The sequence below is a fragment of the Ochotona princeps genome, chromosome 11 (assembly GCF_030435755.1).
Source record: "Ochotona princeps isolate mOchPri1 chromosome 11, mOchPri1.hap1, whole genome shotgun sequence".
Taxonomy (NCBI): Eukaryota; Metazoa; Chordata; class Mammalia; order Lagomorpha; family Ochotonidae; genus Ochotona; species Ochotona princeps.
Window position 1 is genome coordinate 51,853,165 of NC_080842.1, and position 19,884 is coordinate 51,873,048.

A 19,884-nucleotide genomic window follows, 5' to 3' on the forward strand; every position below is an offset into this window, starting at 1 on the left:
TTGATTTTAAAGTCCCTGTTTTTTTTCTGCTGTCCTTTTGTTTTTGTAACAAAAATTATAGAGTAAGCCCAGGTAGCATATTTGCTTGAGTTTACGAATTCTGTTGGTTTGCCTTTAGTTTTTCTAAGCAGATGTGATGCTTGTAGATAAGTTTATTTGTTAGGAACCAAATATAAATATCCACACATGTATGTTTATGTGTAAGTGCAAACACATATACATACATAATCCCACAATATCACATACACAAATACACATATGTAAAATGGACTTTAATTGGTGGGATATGACATTTGGTTAATATTAAAAATGTCAACAGAGGGTTTAAATGTTTAAAGAATATGGGCAGTAAGTTAAAGTTTTTTAAATCCTGTTAGTTTCATTGATTCTGTAGACTTTTCTATGACTGCTGTGATTTTTAATATGTGGACAAGAATTCTGCTTCTATCTTTATCTTTTTGGGGAGTAACTTCTTGCGTTGTAAACTTCTAGACCGGAATATACATTGTCACTTTAAATGTTATGCGTTGAATATCTAACATAAGATCCATTAATTTAATGATAATTTATACTGAGTTACAGTATGCTGAAATATAGACCAACAAGTATGGACATTTTCCGTGAAGTTAGATGATTAAAGCTTCTCTGTAAAAGTACATCATTTGTGTTTCAGTATGCAAGTTACTCTAACCAAATAACTGAAGGTTTTTTTTTTTTTTTTGTTTGTTTGTTTTAACTTTTACAGGCCTGGTGGAATTTACATTATTAGCTTCATTGTTCACATTGACTAGATTGTATTCTCTGGAAATATAAATTTTTTTAAAAAAATACTTAGAAGTTTACAGATTAGCAAAAGGATGAGTTGGAGTTGTGACCTTTATTTGGGTGATAGTGTAGAAAAAGCATCATGATGGTTACCGTTTTTGGACTAATAGGTACTGTGCTAATAATTTTAAACATTTACTGTTCATCTTCCCTAGGAAGATGTTCTCATTTGTGTTTTGTAAAGAAGGGAGATGAGGAAAATGGAGTATGGCCATTATAGTAAATTATACAGAATTGAGATGAAAAACCAAAATTGGTAACTATTTAAATCTAGTTTCTAATCACTACAAGTCTTTTTAAATAAATAATTGATTTCAAAGGCTGAGTAACAAAGAAAGGAGACTCAGAGACATGTCATGCATTGGTTCACTTTCCAAATATCTGCAGCAGTTAGAGCTGGTCCAGGCTGAATCAGGAGCCAGGAACTCCATCTGAGTCATCCCTCTGGGTAGCAGGAACTTAAGTGCTTTGCTGTCTTCCACTGCTTTGCTAGGCACATTAGCAGGGTGCTGGATAAGAATTGGTGCAACCAAAGCTCAAATAGGCAAAAATTAAAACATTAAGGCTGAACCCCTGTGCATCTTTTAGACACGTAAACATGTTGTTGATATATGTATATATAAATTACTTCTGTGCATTAACATGCCTATAAACATACCTTAAATTTTAGATGTTATTGCTTGCATTTGTGGGTTTTTTTATTGTTTTATGATACAGTACCATAGTCTCTGGGATTTTCTGTCTTGCTCAAATCCCCTCCAACCCCATTGATTTCTCCTCTAGTATTAAAATGGATGGTGTTTCATGAACAGTCTTAAGTCCATCGCTCAGCTATTGAAGTATTTCCCAAAATTATAGGCATGGACACGTCAGAGATTCAACCATCCTACTGTCAGGATATATTCAACTGTTTCACTGGGAGTCCATCTTTGGTCTGGATGCAGAGATGCACATTGCACTATGTCTCCACATCTGGACATGTCAATCTTGACTACACATTTATTATACATCCCCTTAAATACAGAGCCAGAAAACACAGTCCACAACAGGGAGAAAAACAGAAAAACAATATGGTACAGAGTTACTAATCAAAACACATTCTTGTAGAAATTGATACTACTGCATGACTGATGTGGTGCTAAAGGAATAACAATAAAAACAAGAATATTATTGCCTATGAGATATAGCAAAAACAGTGTTGAAAGGAACATAAACAAAATCAGGTGCTTTGCTTACAAGCAATCCAAAATTCTCTTACAGATGATCTATTCATGCACCACAAGGACTTATTGAAAAATATAGAAATGACTAGGAAGTGCAGAAAGGTAAAATTCACAGCAATAATAATTGGACTTAATACCTAAAAAACTGCAGATTAAAACATGAGAGGGCCATTCCTAAGAAAGATGAGCGAAACAACTCTTCAGTCATGTGAACAGTGAACATCATGAAGAAGCAAGCACTTAAAATTAGAGATGAAAAACAAATGGTTCCAACTTTTTGCTCCTTATGTGGGTTATGACTCTATTGACAAAGGCAATATTTTTTGATGTCTAGGTATATTTAGAAGTTTCATTGGGAGCGTACCTTCATTCCTTAGTAGAGATGCACTCTTGATTTTCCTTGATTCCTGGTAGTCTGGTCTCTGTTACACCCTTTGTTTGTGGGGTTACACATGTGTTATTCTCCTTTATTTATTTATTTACTTATTTGTATTTTTGATGGAAGTTGCCTTATATTAGAGCAAATATATGATGTTTGTCCTTTTGGGATTGGCTCATTTCACTTAGTATAATAGTCTTGACTGCATTTGCTGTTGATGATTTTTCTAGGAATTGTTTGTGCCTATATCTTGTAGAGTGTTTCCTATATATTCTAAAAGTTTGATGATTTCTGCAAATATTTTATTTTGTTTTCAAACACAAATGAGAGCTTTGTTGGATATATCATCCTGGGTTGACAGTTTTTCTGTTTTAGGATCTTAAAAATGTTACTTCATTCTCTTATTGCTTGATGGATCTCTTCTGCAAAGTTGGCAGTGATTTTGATTAATTTTCCCTTTGTGTTATCTGATTCTTTTTTGGTGTTTGGTTCAGTTGATGGGAGCTTGACAACGATGTGTCTGGGTCTTTTTGGATTGAATTTCATTGGGGTTCTCTGCCCTTCCTGTATTTGGCTTCCTAGTATGTTCCCAATGTTTGGGAGGTCCTCTTTTATAATTGCATTGAATATCTCCTTCAATCTTCCTCTCTTTCCATGCTTTCATGAATTCCTGTAATTCTGATATTCAGGTTTTTATGGCGTCGTTCTTTTCTTGGATTGCTTTCTAGGCTTTATTCAGATTCTTTTGCGTATGTTTAATTGTGTGTTCTTGAATAGTTTATCTTCCAATTCTGATATTGGCTATCTTTTCCAATTCTGGTTTTCATTTTCAGTTGTGTCATATCATGTGGACTCAGCTTTTAAGGGACATGGTCATGGAACCTATCTTGAAGAACTGGCTGGCTTCATACTGAGTGGATAGAGTGGACCTTTTGTGTTTCACATTCTGATGTACCACTCTAGTTTTGTTTGTCTTCATATTCTGGTACACAGTGTTTTCTCCATAGGATGGATAAACATTTTTTTTTATCATCCAGTGAAGCATGTTGTGCTATGAACCTGTTGACATTTTTATTAAGGAATCTTCTCTTTGCTGTAAATAGCCCTATGCCAGTGTAGGAACCAGCCTGTGCTTTAGGAAACATGCTGTGTGTTACTAACTTAGTTTGATGCAGCAGCTAAAAGTTTCATTAAAATGTTGCAGGCATTGTGGCACTATTGCTTAGAATGCCTGCATTACTGTGCAAATGCTGGTTAATTCCCAGATACTCTGCTTCCCATCCAACTCCCTACTAATGCCTCCTTAAAGGCAACAGATGATGGCTCAAGTACTTGGGTTCCTGCACTCAGGTTGAACTAGATAGAGTCCCTGGCTTCTGGTTCAGGTTGGCTTAGCTGGGCACAGCCTAGCTGTTGCAGGTACTTGGGGAGTACCCACAGATCAAAGAGCTTTCTTGTCATTCTGGTACATTCCATCTTGTGCATGCTCTCTTTCAGGTAAATGGGAACATTTTAATGGTTGTAGACATGCATACAGGATAATATGTTTCTCAAAAAGTAATTGAAAACAAAATCTGTCATTAATATATGAGATATTTGATTTGAACTTCTGTATTTTAATTTGTGTTGAATGTAATACATTGGCATTCAGCAAAGGTTATTACTTTTATTTTGAGAGAGAGATCTTTCACCCTTTGATTCACTCACTGGATGGCTTTGATACACTCACTGGCCAAGTGTTAGGGCTTGGCAGATCAAAGCCAGCAACCAGCAACTCTATCCAGATCTCCCAGGGAATCCAAGCTTTTGGTCCATCTCCTGTTGCTTTCCTAGGAGCATTGACAGGGTGCTGGATTGGAAGTAGAGGTTCTGGTTTTCATACCAGTACTCGTGTGGTATCCTGGCTTTTTGCACAGTGGTTTAAGAGGCTTTATCCCAACAATAGACCTATTTTAGTTTTATTTTAAGGTAATGCTTTAGTCCCCATATGACTTAAAAGGATGAATAGAGTAAAAACCAATAGAGATTTAGCTATCCTGTCCTATCATAGAATTATCTTCTTTTGCTTCCAGTTTAGAAGTAGTTCTATTGATTTATAATGATGGTCACTACAAAGGGTAAATAGTAGGTAGAGCTGGAAGAGTAGCTATTGCAGCGTGTGCTAAAGAGAAGATTCTGTTTCCCACAAGGATGGTAAGCCTGGAAGGTGCATTTAATGTTTATGTTTTGTCCTTGATCTGCTGCTCTTAGGTTCAGGCAGCTAAACTAATCTGTAGGTTTAAATGGAATCATTTGAAGAAGCAAGACTACCATCTCTAAGGCCAATATTTCAACTGCATGTCAAACTTTCAAATAGCTGGGCTCCATCAGAACCCTGTCTCTGAAATTTGGAAACAGGGTATTTTATATGCATCCATAAGTAGCATTCCAGATGATTCAAGGATACAAAATAGAAAAGCTACACTCTGGAAAACAAGGCTTGAAGATTTTTACTTTTTCATAAGTGATACCCTAGAGGTCCCTGGAATTAGCTATTTGTGGTGATGGTAAATGTTTAAAAACAGTTGGCAATGATATTAATGTAATCAATGCCTTTTGTGGTTAACTTTAATTTGGAAATGTATCTTCTGTGATTGAATCTTTTGAAACACATTTAAATGCAGACAGCAATAAGTGGAAAGTTAAAGTCGTTATTAGTGATAAGCACTTTAAAATTTTGGAAATCTGTTACTAAAAAATGATGTGTAACTCTCAAACTAATCTACAGCTACTTTATTTTGCCAGCATCTCAAATTTTATATTCAATTTTAATTTTTCAGTTTATACAGCCTGTGTAGCTATTGAATTCCTTTATCTTAAACTAGGCTTTTATTACCTGGATATGTCTTATTGAAGGAATTAAAGAAAATATGCAAAGTTTGCCTGAGAAAGAAGATTTTGAAAGTTGGTGGAGATATTTTTGATCCATTATCACTTCTAAGTTTGTGTGTGTGACTGGAAATTCTCACCAAGTTTGCAGAGTATTTTATCTTTTTTTTCTTAGAACTTCTTCTCTGCTTCCAATAGGAATCTATAAAATTTCATGCAAAGCATTTTTTTCTATCATATTTTTAGTAGTTCATGCCTTTGTTTTGGTGTCTACCTCTTCTACTGACTTGAGCACTGATGTTTCCCACGTTGAAATAGCTGTTAAAAGATGACCATGATTAATACCTTTTGTTTGAAATTTCTTCTTTTTTTGAACTTTGTCTTTGCTATATTTCAAATAATATAGAAAATCACAGAGTTCAATGAGCACAGAGGTAGCAGTTTCTAATGTTTTGCTGTATTTGCTTTGTATGTAAATATTTTGTAGATGAGCACATACACATAAACAGTATTGTTTCTTTGTAAGTAAGGCCAAAATTGTCCCGTCTTCTGCTCTGGTTGACAGTTTGCTCACTGGTCTAAACTCTGTGATTAGTCTGCTGCTAGTACACCTAGTGGGGATGTAACAAGGGACTTTTGGTTTTTCTAGTTGCTCAGTTCAAAAGATTCTAATTTTTTAAAAATTTCTTTCTTTCGTTGGCATATTTTAGGAACTGAAACACTATTTTGTTCTAACTTGTATAGGAGAAAGGATTTAGGGGATATTATGTTAGCTATTACCTAGGTATTTATTTATCATGTTTGGCTTTACTTGCTTATTTGTTTATTTATTTTTTGCAGCTAAGCTTTGAGAAGTATGAAAGAAATATGGAGAGGTTTGTTAGAGAGGAAAATGGGATACTAGAAATGGACATTTAAATTCTTCTCTGATTACCCTGTTGCAAAATCTTGTGGTTTTCATCTTAGTTAAATTAAATGTCAGTTGTTATATATTTAGCACCATAATATCGTCTCACTCTGTTTTAACTCTTTCTTATTTAGTTCTTGATTCAACTTGTGTGTGTGTTATAATCAAGGCACCCTTGTCACTTCATCACTTCAACTGTGTTTACAAAGTGAGCTGTGTAGTAATTCAGTTATTACAGATTACACTGCAGTCATTTAACAAATGTGTAATTGGCTCTGTTTAGTTTCTGGGTGCTGCTGTAGGACGTAAGGTCTAGGGGTGACCCACAAGGTATCTGTCCTCTGAAACCTTGTTGGTTAGCATAACCCACGAGCAGATCTGCATGATGAGATGCCTGGTAGTATACTGTCGGTTGCCTTCTCTTCCTGATTTATTTTTTGATAAGAATTTCCATGGTCTTGTCTTAAAGAGTTGTTAGCATTTTGAATACTGATATCTGAATAAGTATTAGTAGATTTTTAACCTTGAAAATGTTGACAGCTATGATTTTTATATTCCCAAATTGTATAAATGTTTACTTGCTGCTGTGTTCTAGGAGCTTCCATGCAAAACGCTGCCACTTAGTAATCATATATAGTGTGCACTTGCTGAATTGATGATTGTAGTTGATTTTTGTACTGTGAAGTTTGTATGACAGTTTTCTCAAAATTATTTTTGTGTAAGTTTTTGCTTTTTGTTCTTTTTCATATTATTTATTTGGATTTTGTTCTCTTTCTTGCCGGTATTTTCAAGGTCTTTCAACAAGCCCCATTTAAGAGAATTGGCCTGGGTTTCCATTTGTTAAATGTCTTGACAGCCAATATCCCATATCTCTGTGATGAATTTTTAAAACATCGAGTTAATATTAGTGAATTCATTATAGGCAGCTGTCTTACTTTGTGGGCTCTGGGTATCCATCTGATGATAATTGCAACTTTGAGTAGCTAACGACATAAACTGTTGATTAAACTTTTCCAAATCAAGGCATAACAAGAGGCTCATGCCCCTTCATTCTCCAGCATAATGTACCCTGGTGTTCTGGCATGGGGATGAAATGCTAATAGAATTTAAATAGTCCTCACAGGGCTCTGGGTCATGTGGCACAGCAGAGGCAGCAGGATGTAGGTGGTGGCCTCAGATTCTCTGGTTCTGTTTCTGGCCAAACTCTGCATCTGGTGCTTCCTGGGAAGCCTGGTGCCAGTGTCACACAAAGCCACATCTGTTTTCCACAAATGTGTCAGCACTGAGTCCGTCAGTCCCTGGCGTGGAACCCTGGCAATCAGTATCTCCCAAATAGGTTTTGAGAGGATTTGGAGTTAAAAACCTTTCCTTCACTTTCTTTGTAGGAATCAATCTTTCATTATGTGCTTTCTATACATAGTTTTTGGATGTAATTTTGGCCAGCTTCTGTTGCTGTAGATGATGTTTAGAACCACCTCAACAGCTTGGTAAATTTTTGCCATTATTTCTACTGCAATGTTTAGCATGAAATCTTTGATATGAATAATTTCAAATGGTGTGGAAGTATTTTATTTTAGTGCAAATGTTGTGCTCAGACCCCTCAAAGAAAAGTATGTTTCAGATGCCTCATTTTTCGGGTTGCATTTAATTGCTTTGTAAGGTGAATGTCATTCCCTTTTGGTAAATGAGAACATTGGTGTCTAGATACGTTGGTAAACTAGGCTGATGGACAATCAGGTAAAGGCTCTGCCAAGATTGTTCTGTAGGTCTGAGACATAATACTGCTGTGCATTGCCTCTTTCGGTGTGTTCCGATCTGCTGAATCAAGCCTGGGTGCCGCTACATTCAACACATTAGATGTAAAACGTTGCTCAGTACTCTAGAATCCAGCTTTTGCTTTATACTCCCTATGAAAATTTAGTTCTAGTCACTGGAATTCTGCATTACTGTCTACTCAATATGGTTTATAGCATCTTAAAGCCCAATTGTGCCTGGCTTAGATCTGCTTCTGAGAATAAGAATAAAGCTCATAATCATGCAGTAGTTAATGTGAAATTTATTTTTAACTTCCTTTAATATTTAGCATTCACATCTCATTCCATTTTTTAATAGTTTTACCTATTGGTTATTTGGGGATATACATTTTCTTACAATTACCTTTTTATTAGGTAATACATTCAGTTGAGGCCAAGTTCAAAAAATTAAAAAAAACCCAACATTTTAAGGAGTGATAACAATAGTTAAATTGTCCAATTTAAGCTTTTTTTAACCATATTGACTTCATCTTCAACAAAGTGATGTTGTAGATATAATATGTACTTACCTAAGATGTTGTAAATACAATATGTGCTTGCTTAAGAAGGAATTGAAGCAAAAGAGGTGAACCCAAGCATTGAGATAGTCTACATTTTGTGCGTGAAGCAATCAAGTGTCACCTCCTTTGGAAAGCATTTTATGAATGTTGCTATCGTTTCCTGTATTGGATTCAGTGCTTCCCCCTCAACCAGGCCTTTTTTGCTTCATTTCACAGCTTTCACACATTTAACCTCCTTAGATTATGATCATTCCCAGAACAGGTACTGTGTCATAGCCTTTTGTTCAGCCTAAGAACTTAGCACAGTGTCTGGCACAGACTAAACCATGAATAAATGTGACTTGATTAGGAGAAATTTTTCTAGATCTTCTGCCTACTCAGAATTATTCAGAAAATCACATGAGAGTTTCTAAGTATTTATAAATTTCAGAGCAGTGCACAAATAGATATTAAGAATAACTGAGGGAGTATTGATGCTTCATGAGGGTAATTGCTTTTAAAACCTCTGGGTGCAGATGTTTGCACTGAGGACAAATATAATCCTGATAATCTTAACATGTCATTTTGTTCTGGTCTGCTTCTTTTTAATCAATGGTGTTAGTGACTCGGAATTTTTTTTTTAATATCCTGATTGAATGCTTTTTCTTTTTAAACTTCAATAAAAGGCAAACAGGAATGTTAGTGTTCTGATGTGTAGCTAATGCAGAGACGTACCCTCTAAATTCAACTGGTCCTGCTATTTAAGGTAGTTTTGTATGTCTCAGTGCTGGTTACACAGGACAGTCAGAGACCTATAAATTGAAGATTCCTAGATACTGTGCTCAGTTTTGTGGAACTAGAATCTCAGGGTGGGATGAGATGTTGCTCCAGATGATTTCAATGAACATGTGGGACAGAGTCTAAATATGTCCTAAATGCTTTTGAAAAAGTGGCCTAATGTCACCAAAAATATTTTTAATAGAAAATGCACTTGTTTCATATTTAATAGCTCTCGAGAGCACTGGCATTTATTTTGTAACACTGGTGTATATTTTACAGTCAATTTGTGCTGGTGAGCACTGTGGGTAGTATAATTACTCAAAACCATATGGCCATGGCAAGCAGCTGATGAATGGGATACAATTTTCCAGACCTAAAAAATACTATCTTTGCTGTGCATGGGAGAAATTTGGGGTATGTAGTTGGCCCGTATTTATTTTAACAGAAATTACAGCTTTCTAAATGGACACTTCAACTCTTGCTTGTAGAGATGAAGCAGCATCTATTCAAGCAGCAACCTTGATGAGCCTCATCCGTTTCCATAAAAGGTTGTCATGCTTGCCATCTGCTAGTCTGATGGTGAAAGTGCTTGGAGCCTCTGCCCTAAGTAACTGGCAATACTTGCAGGTCAGGCCCCTATCACAGAATGGTCTGATATCCAGCTCTTGTCAAAAGTCTCATTATGGAGAATTGTTTGAAGGACAGGAAGCCCATGTATTTTATTTCAGGGTTTATCCCTGCTCAAGGTGAGCCATCAGAAAGTAGTTTTAAAGATGTTTGTCCTGCTACTCCTACCATTGCCTCCTTTACAAAGACAAACTTGGGTTCTTGGTGACATAAACTAGGCATGGAGTGGTGGGGTGGTTAATGCACCAATTACCTAATCCATGATTAGCACTGGCCTGTATTAATGGGAGTTTGGTTTGAGTTTAATGAGTTGTTGTAACTGTGGCCATGTTCTAACATGTTCTGACATTGTTAAGCATGGATGCTTAGGAAGGTGTGATTTCCTGTCTGTCCTTATAGATTCCATTAAGTATAGGAAGTGGAAGTGGAACACTTCTGTTCTACATAACACTCAATATTTCTTTGCATCTTTTATATTATGATTCTCACTTTCTGATTTGTTTATCCTAATAAGTGAGCCATTTATTCTTTCCTTAGGAAAAAAAACATTCAGTTGATTTTTGTTCTAAGTAAGTCATATTCTTATTCTAATTAAAATGGTCTATTTTTTAAAAACAAGATAAGCTTTTTCACAGGTTATGACAGTCAATACCTGTGTGAGTGGGAGGACATTTGCTTCAAAATTGTCTTATTTCACTTATTTTACCACTCATGAGTATATTAATGTTAAGCAAAAGCCTAAAATAATAGTTCAAATGGAAAGGGATTTATTTTAATAAATCACATAGGCAGGAGAAAGTTCATGCTAGAAGGGAACAGAGTTCTTGGATTCCTTTTTAATGCTCTGACATGAAAATTTTCCTGAAATGTCTCATCTCAAGGATTCTCACACACTAAAACAGTCTCTGGATTTCTGGAAGTTATTCCCTAGGAAGGAGGAAAGGGTGAATGGCCTTTTGCCTCGGAGAGTGTTCTGCCCTGTCCCTGTTCTGCCTCCCTCCCTCCCCCTACCCAGAGTTACAGGTGTCATAGTACCAAAACTAAACCTGCAGCATATGACCATGGTTAAAGGCCAGAGATATGGAAAAATAGCACTTGTACCTATATAGCAAAGGAGATAGGTGTTCTGCTTCTTCGTAATCTTCTACTGGAAACATCCAAACAGTGTTTGTAATTTATTCTTAGTGTGGCTAATTTTTCCTGATGACAATGTAGGATTTCAGAATACTTTTAGTAAGAATCTATTGTCAAGGTAACTCATTTTTGTAAAACAAGTTTACACATAATAATTGTACATACTCAACTTTGATATGGTGTGATTATTCCATACATGGTATGTGAGTTCACTGTAATAACATTCATTTTGAGATAATTGATTATATTTTATAAGGTGTTGAGATTACTTAGTTAAATTCTCAAAATCCTGCAAGTAGATTACACAAACTTCACGCTCTTAGAATGAAGTTTATTTGTAGCCTTTTGGATAGTCAACCATTTTTTCCAGAGACCGTGAACACAGTGGGTAAGGATGTTAAGCAAAAGGTAGTTTTCATAGAAACCCAATTACTATTCTAGCAGCCTTTAAGAATCTGAAAGAAGAAATTGGAGTGTAATACAATATTGGGAATGTGATGAAATTGTATCTTCACCAAAAAAGCAGTGCTTTTGTTTAAAAGATAAAAAGTATGTGACGGAGCAGAAGTAATTTCATATCAGAAAACAAAGAGAAAATTTAGCTTCAATTTCTAACTTTATGTGCTTGAGTCTCAGTCCCAGTTTTCCACATAAATAGTAATTATGCGGAGCTCATCATGTCATTTGGCTCCCCCGTGTGGGAACTCTTGGATCTAGGTTGAGCTTAACTGAGGATTTCCTTTACTGAGTACGTGAGGGCAAATATAATTCCTACTTTGAAAAGCAAGTATCCATGGTCCGGTCAGTTTATCTGTCACAGAAATCCTTACTCTACCAATATCCCTACTGCTAAAGGTAGAATGTCATATATGTTATCCTGTATTGAAAAGGACGTCCTAAATTGAGAAAAAAAAAAACATTCTCCATCCATCTTCTAATGAATTCATTACATATATGTATGTGTAGTAAAATTTCATAGGTTCTACTGAATTTTAGAAAATGCAAATTATAATTTCAAAATCAAGTTTTTACAAGATTTGTTTATTTTGAAAGAGCTACCGTGGAAAGGAGAGAGAGTGAGCAAGAGAGAGCAAGAAAGCTCTTGTACACATTAGTTCACTCTCTAAATGGTTGTAACTGCGTGGTTGGGACTAGGCCAAACTCTAGAACCTGGAACTTCCTATGGGTCTTCCTTGTGTGTGGTAAGGCCCAGATATTGGCAGGAAGTGGTACAATTAGGGTATCCTCTGCTGTTTTTTTCCAGGACACCAGCAAGGAGGTGATCAGAAGTGGTAGGAGCCAGAACAGGAATCAATACCTGTACAGGATGCTGATGACACAGGTGGTGGGTTTACCTGATGCACCACAATGCTGATTCCCAAAATCCATTTTCTAAAATAACTTTCTTTGTGTTTTTTCTCAAACTAGGATTTTAAGAGTGGACTGGGCATTACTGTCATTCCTATGAATGTGGCAAATGTAAAACAAGTGGACAAAACTGTAAAACAATCATTTGAGATAATCACTCCCTATAGGAGTTTTAGGTAAGCTAATTTTAAACATTTTGTGTTTATGTAACTACAAGAGTATTTGGGAGGTCCAATTTTATTTTGGTCATGGTGACATTTATCTCTTTGTGAGATACTTAAAATTATTTGTTTTCCAAATAATTTCTTTTCTAATTTTAGCCAGCGTATTAAAATAGCTTGTAAAAGTGACCCGAGTAACCTGGAAAAATATTTTTCACATGAAATTTGGGTTGTTTCTATTCTTGCTATCTCTTCTTAGTGGACTTACTGTATCAATTTTTTTTTTTCTCAGCAAATATGTGTCAGATTCCTTCACATTCAAAAGGAGGACAATAAGAAAGGATGCTGTGTTATCATTGTGTTATTATTTACATTTTCTTTCTTAAAGATTTCCTTACTGCTATTGATAGGCAGAGCTATAAGACAGAGATAAGAGGCATGCATTGGTTCACTCCCCGGATGGCAGCAATGGCGGGAGCTGGTGTCCCAGCAGTATAATTTTGGCTGGAGTGGTGCACGGTCTTTAACGTTTTGAGGGTCGGATTCCTTAGAGGAGAAATGTCCACGAGCCGCTCCAGTACATATAAACTTAAATGTTTATTAAACATTAAGCACAAAAGAATAGCGAAAAGTAAATGTAGAGAGGCGAGAGCAAAGATTCTCAAGCATACCGTACATCACCGGAGTGAAGGGGAGAACTCAGCACAGCATCCCCCTTAACTCACGGGAAAGTTATAGAGAAGCAAGAGCAAAGATTCCCAGGCTTTCTATACATCACCGGAGTGAAGGGGAGAACCCAGCGCATCATCCCCTTCGACATCACGGGGTCTTTTCAGTCTTTCTCTGCAACCACAACAGCCTTCCCGGGAGAGAGGAGAGAGAGAGAGCTCTATCACTGAGAGGCTGAGGGGTTTTTAGGCTAATTCCGACAAAGGAGGCTTAATGCCCAAAGTTTACATACCTCAGCTGGAGGTGTGACGTCGCCTGGGTCCGGGCCAATGAGCCGGGTGGGGATGTGCACCAGTGTCTTATCTTTTTCTAAAAACATGCAGACTTTGTTCTGCTCCAGGCACTGGCCAAGTGCTTGAAGGAGAAGAAGCCTGCCAGCACATACATGGTGAATTTAGGGTCATGTCTGAAGCCTACCCCAAGCCTTCTAAGAAAAACTCTCCCTTTTACAGCTGGGTGGGTTCAAAGCAAGGATCCAAGAGCTTTTCCTGGGTGTCTCACTTGTGTGCAGGGGCCCAAGCACCAGGCCATTAACAGTGAGCTGGCTTGGAAGTAGAGCAGTAGGGACTCGAACCACTGCCCATTTGGGTTGTTCCAGGAAGAAGTTTAACTTGCTATGCCATGGCACTGGCACTTTATTTACCCTTTCTTAGGCTCATCAAATGCACTCCTTCCTTTAAGCTTTATCTAATTAGAGCTGTTCCACAATTTCTTTCGGGGAGCCCAACTTAAAATTGTACTGAATTTAATGGACCTCATAGTACTATCTGATTGAGATATTGTAGCATTATCTTATAGATCTTGTAACAGTTTAGTAATTGAATCATTATAATAACAAAACAGAAATTTTAAGGTACTTAATGTATTTTAATGGCCTGTTATGTTTCCCATAGTTTGAGTATACAGGTTGCACAAATGGTTCTATTCTGAATTCAACCATGTTGTCACAAATGGTGAACATACTACAGTGGTGTGTATATCACAGGCTATTTTTCTAAGACTTTGAAAGACTAATAATGGATTAACAATTAAAAAAAATGCTATCACACTTGTTTCTCATTTGTGTCTGTTGGATTATGTCCAGTGGCCAGAGTTGGGAGAAAAATGATCACTTTAAGCATAATGAGGTGTATTTTTTTGTTTGCACATTCTGGCCTTAACTGTATCATTGGATAGAACTGAACACAACCAATGAGTTTATTAACACTAGAATAGCAGTGAAATTATATAATATTTCTTTTTTATTTTTAAAGATTTATTTATTTTGTTACAAAGTCAGATATACAGAGAGGAGGAGAGACAGAGAGAAAGATCTTCCATCCGATGATTCACTCCCCAAGTGAGCGCAATGGCTGGTGCGGCGCCGATCCGAAGCCAGGAACCAGGAACCTCTTCCAGGTCTCCCACACGGGTACAGTGTCCCAAAGCATCGGGCTGTCCTCAACTGCTTTCTCAGGCCACAAGCAGGGAGCTGAATGGGAAGCGGAGCTGCCGGGATTAGATCCAGTGCCAATATGGGATCCCGGTGCGTTCAAGACGAGGACTTTAGCCACTAGGTCACGCCGCTGGGCCCATATATATTTCAAACTTACAGTCCATCTTGTCCGTTAATATGTTGGCTTATATGTAAACCAGTTGGAAACTGTGTGTTATAAGTAAACACTACAAGGATTTCAGGACATTTGGAAACAAGGAAGATATATTTTAATTCAAAATTTTCATGTGTTTTCTGAAGCACTGATATATTTTAAAGCAGTCTTTTTTTTTAAAGCATTCTTTTCTTTGGAACATTTTAGTGTGAGTGAAAATTTTGGGGAGCATTGAATGTAAGCCACAATGGATTTGGTAGTATATTGTAGATACTAGTAAATAGCTCTTGGAGGTGAATTATTGTTTTGAAGTTGTATCCCTTTAATTAAACACCTAATGCACACTCAGAATCTGAATACATCTGAATAGGTTTAAAAAGGAGTTAGAAATCTGTTAGGAAAGTAATCACTTAAAAACGTTCCTGATTTCTCGGTTTCTAAAAACCATCTGGATGTTCTTCTAACTTTCAAAAAAATTTTTTTAAATCTTAAAAAAAAAATCAGTTTGTGGAGAAAGTTTTTGACTCTTGTGGCCTGATTAGTTGGCAAGATATTGTTGTAGTCCTGAAACTATGCCAGTCTCTTATTGATTGCATTAATAATCATTGTTGTGGAACTATAGTCTCTCATTTAGCATTTTTGTAAGATTTATTTTTATTTGAGAGGCAAATTTTACAGAGAGAGAGAAGGAGAGATAGAAAGAGAGGTCTTCAGTTTGCCGGGGTCACTCCTCCAGTTGCCTCAAATGGCTGAAGTGATCCGAAGCCATGAGCCAGGAGATTGTTTCTATTTCCCATGTGGGTGCAGGATCCTAAGAACTTGAGGCTTTCACCCCTTACTTTCCCAGGGAGTTGTATGGGAAGTGAAGCAACTGGGACTGCACCCAGTACACATAAGGGATGCCAGTGCAACAGGCAGAGGATTAGCACTTTCTACCACTGCATTGGTGCCTCATTTAAGCTTTTGATTTAACAAGGCAACCCTTTATGTCCTGATTAGAAAAAGGTGTTAATCTTGGTTAAAGTTACATGAACAAAGTGATAAGCAGTATAGAAAACTAAAAAAGTGAAAAAGAAAGGATTTGGTAAGTTAGATGAATTTTAACAGTTAAGACAACCCCGATCTCCCTGGAAGGTATTCTTTTCCGCTACTGTTTAGTTTGTGAGTGAAATGAATATGCAAACTGAGCATGCTGCTTAATTGACCTTTATAAGGAAGATCAATAATGCAGAAGCGTTAATTGTTTCAGCTTTACAGCTGAGTCTGAACAAGAGAAACAGGACTGGATTGAAGCTGTGCAGCAATCAATAGCAGAAACTCTTTCTGATTATGAAGTAGCCGAGAAGATCTGGTTCAATGAGTCCAACAGGAGCTGTGCAGATTGCAAGGCTCCAGATCCCGACTGGGCATCCATCAATCTCTGTGTTGTCATCTGTAAGAAGTGTGCAGGTAATTAGTGCTAAGTTAAGCTCCTCTTCACATTGTGGCAGATTGGCACTGAATGTTCCTTGTTGTCCTCTGTAATGCATCCTAACTTAAGGCCCTGAAAAGTAAAGCCAAGACAAGCTTATTCCCTTTAAATCAATTTTGAAAGCATTATTCTAACGTTCTCTTCTTCATGAATCATGTGGAAAAATAACTTGTTAAACATGTAATATTTTCTGCCTACTGGTCCGTGTACGAGTTTTTATTTATTTTTTTTAAAATTTATTTATTTTATTGGAAAGGCATATGTATAGAGAGGAGGTGAGGCAGAGAGGAAGATCTTTCTTCTGATGATTCACTCCCCAAGTGACTGCAATGGCCGGTGCTGTGCCGATCTGAAGCCAGGAGCCAGGAACTTCTTTCTGGGTCTCCCATGTGAGTATAGGGTCCCAAGGCTTTGGGCCGTCGTCAACTGCTTTCCCAGGCCACAAGCAGGGAGCTGAATGGGAAGTGGAGCTGCCGGGATTAGAACCAGTGCCCATATGGGATCCTGGCACGTTCAAGGCAAGGACTTAACCATTATGCTATCATGCTGGGCCCTTTGCATGAGTTTTTAATTTTTTAAGATTTTATTTATTTGTTTGGAACGCAAAATTACAGAAGAAGAGACATGGAGATCATCCATTCTTTGGTTTATTTCCTAAGGGGTTACATCTGTGGGACTGGGCCAGGCTGAAACCAGGAGCCTGAAATTCCATCCCGGTCTTCCATGTGAGTGTTAGGGACCTAGGCACTTGCACTATCCTCTGGCGTTTTCCCAGGTGCCTTACCAGAGAGCTGGATTGAAAGTGGAGCAGCCTCTGTCTTCAGACCAGAGAGGGTATACCTAAGAAGCTGTTGAACTTGACTGGACAATAAGATGCTGGACTCTATGTTTGGTATATGCTTGCAATGGGGGAATCTCAACTGGACTTGAGCTGTGGTTATGCAACAAGGTGGAGGAATCCACCATGGTGGGAGGGTTTGGGGAGGAGTGGGGAGAATCCCAGTACCTATGAAACTGTGTTACATAATACAGTGTAATTAATGACTAAAAAAAAAATGAAAGTGGAACAGCCAGACCTCAGCCAGCACTCATACAGGATGCTGGCATTGCAGACAATGTCTGACCCTACTGTGCCACTTTGCTGGCCTCCGTAAGATTTTTTTTAAACATCGATGTTGTGCTTTTGGGATTTTATGATACACTTTGATCAGGTTTGCACCTTTCCGTGAGCACTTGCCCATTTTTCTCTTTTTAACACTTATTTTTCATATCAAGTTTGTACTATAAACATCCTATACCAGATTTCCTTTTTTTTCCCATAAAAGTATGTACATAGAAGTATTTGAACACGTTATTGACATTTATGAAAACTACAGGCACCATGGCTGGTTCTCTTATTTTGTCCTTCTCCCTGTGTACCTAACTTCTCAGGTGTGTTTGGGAGCTCAGATGAGTGTTTGAGTGATTAGAGAGAAGTGCACCCAGTTTAGCTATGTGTTTAGAGATGTTAGAGAAAGTTCCAGTGCTGCCGTCACCTGTTCTTCCTCTTTATACATAAAGAACTCACCTACAGTACCAGCTGCTCTGTTACTCAGAGAATTAAAGAGATAAGACCATATGTTGTGACGCATTCTTCTCAAATATATAAATAGTAATTATAGTAGAGCTAAGTGCAAGGCTCAACTTTCTTTTTTTTTTTTTTTAAAGATTTATTCATTTTATTACAGCCAAATATGCACAGAGGAGGAGAGACAGAGAGGAAGATCTTCCGTCCGATGTTTCACTCCCCAAGTGAGCCGCAACGGGCCGATGTGCACCGATCCGAAGCCAGGAACCTGGAACCTCTTCCAGGTCTCCCATGCGGGTGCAGGGTCCCAAAGCTTTGGGCCGTCCTCGACTGTTTTCCCAGGCCACAAGCAGGGAGCTGGATGGGAAGTGGAGCTTCCGGGATTAGAACCGGCGGCCATATGGAATCCTGGGGCTTTCAAGGCGAGGACTTAAGCCACTAGGCCACGCCGCCGGGCCCAAGGCTCAACTTTCAATGAGAGACCATAAAAGAAGAATATCTATTTCAGCAAAAGTAAAGACAAGGCATTTTGCTTACATGACATTGTTCAAAGCTTTGTTAATGTTTCTGTAGGGTTCTAGTCTCCATATTCTTAGCCTACTAAGATGAGTTTCTTTACCAACTCATTAATAGCATCAGCAAAGAAAACATCAGTTTATCATCCTCTGTTTTGCATTTTCCCATCCTTTCTCTTCCCCGGTCTATTGAAAGAGACATGCTGATGCAAGCATTGTAGCATAGAATGCTAATCCCCACCCTTCAGCATTGGCATCCAATACGGGTTCCAATTTATGATCCAGCTTCCTGTACGACCTGGGAAAGCAATGGAGAATGGGTCCTGTTTTGGGCACCTGCACATTTGTGGGAGAACCAGAAGATGCTGCTGTCTCTCCTGGCTTCAGGTTGGCCAATTGGGGAGTGAACCTGCAGCTGGAAGATCTCTGTCTTCCTGTCTCTCCTCTCTGTAAAATCTGCTTGTCAAATAAAAATAAATACCTCTTTAAAAAAAATAAGAGAGTGTTTGCGTGGTCCTAGGGCACTGCTGTCCTCCTTCTGTTCCTTTTGTCCCCTCTCCTGAGGGTCTCATCCCATCATGCCTCTCTATGCCATAATATTCAGAAGTGGTTTCTTCTGTTTCATGATATGAATTTGCTCACTATCTCTGCCTTTTGACATTGGCAAGCTTTCTGAAAATCTTTTGTTCTTCCTTAGGCGTTGTTGTTGTGGGCTCTTTTTCCTTTCACAGATGGTCTCCTCCCAAGAGTATTCATATGCACTTTCTCTTCAGCTTTCTTCAATCATCTTTTCTTCCCAGTGAAGCACTTTCACTGCACTTCCAGTATCTGTTGCTTCTTCTCAGTTTCTGCCTGCTCAGCTGTATTTCTGCCCTTGACTGGCATGTTTGCCTGTAATTTCCCTCCTGCCTGACTTTCCAAGATCTCTTCCTCCAGAAGTATACAGTGGTGTCTGTCCTTGTTGTTCAGGTCACATTTTTAACTCTTCATGCTCATGAAGACAGTGTGCTATCTTGGATTCCTTCCTTAGCCCTCTCGCACTGTGTTGCCTCTGAGCAATGCTACTACTTGAGTACAATGCTCTGTTTCAAGCAGATGATTCTCACTGTTGGATACAAAATTCATGTAATTAATCTACCTCCTAGGCTTACTAAAAAAATGCTGCCTTCAGCCCTTTTCCTGAAGCTGCACATTTTCATGCATTCTCTACTTGATCATAAGCAGTACTGGCTGTCCTGTACTCAAGTCTGAAACTTCAGAGCCCCTTGGGCTTTACTTTGCTTAAAGCCCACAGACATCTCCCTAGTTCTTTGTTTTTCATATGTCCCCTCCCTTTAGTTGTTCTGCCCAGGCTTTGCACGTTCTTGATGAACTATGGTTGCTGTCCCTTTTATCTCTTCCTACAGGAGTCCAGTTTTCTCATTCATGGTATAACCTTTAAATCATCT

At 37.9% G+C, this 19,884-nt stretch overlaps 1 protein-coding gene across 3 annotated transcripts in view; it reads left to right on the plus strand.

Annotated features, from left to right (window-relative positions):
• ARAP2 (ArfGAP with RhoGAP domain, ankyrin repeat and PH domain 2) overlaps positions 1-19,884 on the plus strand; it is a 150,900-nt gene that overhangs the window by 47,758 nt on the left and 83,258 nt on the right. For all 3 annotated transcript variants that reach the window (XM_004579161.4, XM_058670225.1, XM_058670224.1), the window contains exons 9-10: positions 12,465-12,580; positions 16,133-16,332. In XM_004579161.4, the coding sequence (XP_004579218.2) occupies positions 12,465-12,580; positions 16,133-16,332 (316 nt within the window). The remainder of the gene's footprint in view (positions 1-12,464; positions 12,581-16,132; positions 16,333-19,884) is intronic.